The sequence below is a fragment of the Chrysochloris asiatica genome, unplaced genomic scaffold (assembly GCF_000296735.1).
Source record: "Chrysochloris asiatica unplaced genomic scaffold, ChrAsi1.0 scaffold00165, whole genome shotgun sequence".
NCBI classification, from domain to species: Eukaryota; Metazoa; Chordata; class Mammalia; order Afrosoricida; family Chrysochloridae; genus Chrysochloris; species Chrysochloris asiatica.
In genome coordinates this window covers 1,993,012-1,996,981 of record NW_006408683.1, presented here as the reverse complement: position 1 = coordinate 1,996,981, position 3,970 = coordinate 1,993,012, and the positions used below count along the sequence as shown (strand labels likewise).

The following is a 3,970-nucleotide window of genomic DNA, read 5'->3' as shown; positions in this document are numbered from 1 at the left end:
TGTCCAACCCTGAACAACCATTTGTTTTTGAAGTTTTAAATCTTTCATGGAGAGCTGAAGCAATTTAAAAATGCTATCACAGAACACCAAGATAAATGGACTGATTAAACAGACAGAGAGGATTTGCAGCAAATTGTGTCTAGATTGAGGGAATATCACAACATGCAATGGTGGCTCAGTAGCATCTGGCTGCCTCTTAACTGGAAAACTGCACAATTTTTTCAGCTCGTCGGTATTCCCTTGAAATGAAAGACAGCAGGGAGAAAGAATAGGAGAGCTGTGAGTGGGGTGCAGTAGTGGAGTGCCAGTTTACCCAGATGAATTGACTTTGCAATGGTGAACTACGCAACTCTGACGCCCTCCTGGACATCTGAAGATAACTGTCTCTGGACTGACCCCTCTCCTGCCTGAGCATCAAGACCAATGGAGAACCTTAAGTAGAAGCCAAAGAGAAGGAAGTTTTGTTCTAATTAAGTTAGTAGAGGATCTCCTAGGCTGGGGAATGGACGAAGACGGTGAGGAAGAAATCTACCTAAAGATTGAAGGGCTTTTGTTGTAACACAACACTTTATTTTGTTCTAGCCAGGGTGTTCTACCCTGGGAATTTGGACTGCAAACAGAAAGGGTTTGTGTGGGTTTCCTGTTTAAGTCTGTGCAGAAACCCAAAGCATCACTAGGCCTCATAAATATTTTAGGCATTGCTGATGTAAATGTTTTGACTGGATGCCATGGGAATATTGCACAAAAATAGAAGGGAGGGAAGCACATTCACTCTTAGGATTCTGGGTGGGTTTCAGGATTCATGGTTTCAGATCTGTAAACAAAGGGTGTCACACTGGAGGAGAAAATCATTAAGATCCCTTCCAACTTTGATATTCTTCAGTTCCATTTTCCTCTCAAGAGTCACTGGGAGCTCACATTGTGCAGCTCATGCTTGGGAGTCTGCTTAGCACTCAATAAACAGGAGCATGATTAAAGTTTCAAACAAAAAATTGGGAAATTGCCCTCGCATATCTTTTAGGCTCCTTTGAAGAAAGAAGGTACTTTTGAATTGAAATCTGGTAATTCCCAGACTTTCCTGAACACTTAGTTCATGCCAGAAATGACAGACATGAGGCTCAGGAATATTGTAGTAGTTTTGTAGCTTGATTTGGGCACAAAGAAAGTTCACAGAGCTGACCTCAAGGTGTTCGTGTTAGGAGATATCACTCATTTCTGGTTTCTTTTTTATTTCCTTTTTCCCCTCAATTTCTTCATTTGTCAAATGAGCATCAAGACTTATTGGTTTGTTTTCACACTGATTCAGTGGCAAACTTTACTTGGAATCTGAGTAGAAATTAGGTCAACTGGGAAAGTGATGGGGCAAGAACAGTATTTCTCATGGAAGTTTCTTGTGTCAACATGTTGTTCCAGTGAGGGGATTGGTCACCTTAAATGATATTTCTTATATTCTTTTATTTTACCATTTGTCTTTGTATCATTTTAAAAATTGTCATATGAAACTGTCAAAACTGGAGGGGGATTTACTAAATTATATACACACACATGAGGGTGAGCCAAAAATTATCCACTCTCTTACTGTAGAATTTATTTTAATCAACTTTTAGAAAAGATGAGTACATCTCCTTGCTTTCCAATACACTTTGTCCATCTGTCAATAAGCTTTCATATTCCCTTAATAAAAAATGTTTTAGGCCAAGTTGTGAGCCATGAACACACCACTATCTTCACTTCTTCCTCAGAGGTGAATCTTTATCCTTGGAGAGCTGCTTTCAGGGGACCAAACAGGTGAAAGTTCAATGGAGCAAGATCAAGACAATAGGAAAGACTTTTTAACACCTGAAAACTAAGTTTGGCAGAGTGTCAGCCAAAGTGTGAGGACATGTATTGTCATGCATGATTACAATGCTCTTGGATAGCAGTCCTCTGTGTTTAATACCAAATTTAGGCTTCAGCTCTTCAGTGAGCATCTCATTGTAATGAGCACTGTTGATTGCTGGAACTTTTTCCTGATAGTGTTCCAATATTGGTCTTGAGAATCCCAGAAAACTGTAAGCTGATGGTTGACTTTTGAAATTTTTCTTGGTTGGCGTTTGAGGGTGTTTCCATTCTATACTCTATTTACTCTCAGGCTTATAGTGATGAATCGATGTATTGTCACCAGTAACAATTATTTTTTAAAAGAAACTTTTACCTTCCTTTGAATGTCAGTCCAAATTTTGTTTGCAGATGTCCAAATGCTTTTGTTTATGCTCTTCCAAGAGTTGTTTCAGTACTCATCTTGCACAAACTTTTCTAAATCCAAGTCTGTTATGGCTGATTTGCAAATGATTTGCCACATAATCCATTGTTACTTGTGTATTTGACAGAATATTCTGTCAGAAATTAATTTCATGTACATGCTCAATGTTGTCATCAGCCATGGACATGTTTTAATGTAACTGGTGTACAGATAATCTTTCATTCATTCTCAAATTAGTTTGTTGTTGTTGTTAAATGGTGTTGAATCCGTTCCAACTCATATCAACTGTATAGGATTTCCAAGGAGCAATTGGTGGGTTTGAACCCTTACCTTGTGGTTCAGTGCGACACCAGGAGTCTCTCTATATAAAGCCAAACCCATTGCCATCAAGTTGATTCTAACTCATAGAGTCCCTATATAGGGTTTCCATATATGAACTTCTGGTATGGCAGTACTGTAGGATCAGCACTGGACTGAGAACCACAAGGTTGGCAGTTCTAACCCACCAGCTGCTAATGGAAGCCCTATACAGAGTCGCAATGAGTTGGAACTGACTCAACGACACTTAACAAAAACAGTTCAGTTTTATTCAGAGCAAAGGAAAAAAAAAAGTTTAATCACATTTGAAGAAACTCAGCTACAGGTTCTAGAATCTGTACTCGAACTACACAGGCAATGAAGACAATATTCTGCCAATACTATTGATTTGTTGCTGCATTTGTCTACTGTTTGTATAATATTAACAGTTATAAACAGAGGAGTGCAACTAGTATTTGGAATAATCCTTCATGCTGTTGGTTGTCTTCATGTACCGGGGCTTCCTCTCCTTTAGTAAAGTTGTTTCTGATATTGAAGTTTTTATGAATCTTTTCAGGAGTTTTCCCCTTGATCATATTGGCAACTGTCTTGAAAGTAACACCAAGCAAATCTTTGATATCTAAGTAGTTTGCAGCCAGAATAAATTTAAAAGTGTTCTCTGGTCAACTTTCAGGAATTCTTGGTCCCAAATAGGGATATCATCTGTTTTCTTTTCTTTGTTCTCATCTGAATGACTTTTTTTTTTTTTTTAAACATTGCTGCAGTAACATTTGGTAGAGGAACTGGGTCATCATCTCCTTCATCATCCATTCCCAAACCTTCAAACCTGGTTCTGATAGTCACAGATTATTTGGCAATTTCCACATCAACTTCAAATATATCTGTATCAGAACCCTGCAAATTAATTGAATTCATAGTGTTCAATCTTAAGGAGAAAGCAGAGCCAGGACTGGCGAGAGTTTGGTGAAAGCACAAACAGAAGAGAAAGGCAGAGAACAAGGCCACTATCAAAACTAACTCGTTATAATAGCAGACATCCAAATCTTTCTCCTGAGGAGGCACTGGTGGGTTTGAACTGTCGACCTTGTGGTTACAAGCCTAGTGTTTATCTTACAGCACTCCCAGAGCTCCTTATGAAATGATATAGAGTAAGATTAAGTTAATCTCCTTTGTGGGTCACTACAGTATTCTAGCAAATTAACTGGGTTTTCTACTAAGTGAGAGTAAACCCATTTATGCAGCAACATTTCTCAAGACAAGTTTTGCTCCTTTATAATTCAATGTTGTTCTAGCCTCAGTTCTACAAAATGTCTGTCATACAAGTGTTTGCAGTAAAGTAAATCAACAGGAACTTTTCAAAGCATTGAAGAGCAGAGATGTCAGCTTGAGGACTAGGGTGCACCTGCCCCA

The 3,970-nt window shown here is 38.6% G+C and overlaps 1 protein-coding gene across 1 annotated transcript in view; it reads left to right on the top strand.

Annotated features, from left to right (window-relative positions):
• Positions 1-502: 502 nt before the first annotated feature.
• Positions 503-3,970, top strand: part of LOC102828202 (metallothionein-2-like) — a 69,180-nt gene continuing 65,712 nt past the window's right edge. Inside the window, exon 1 of the mRNA XM_006871282.1 lies at positions 503-515. Coding sequence (XP_006871344.1) covers positions 503-515 — 13 coding nt within the window. The remainder of the gene's footprint in view (positions 516-3,970) is intronic.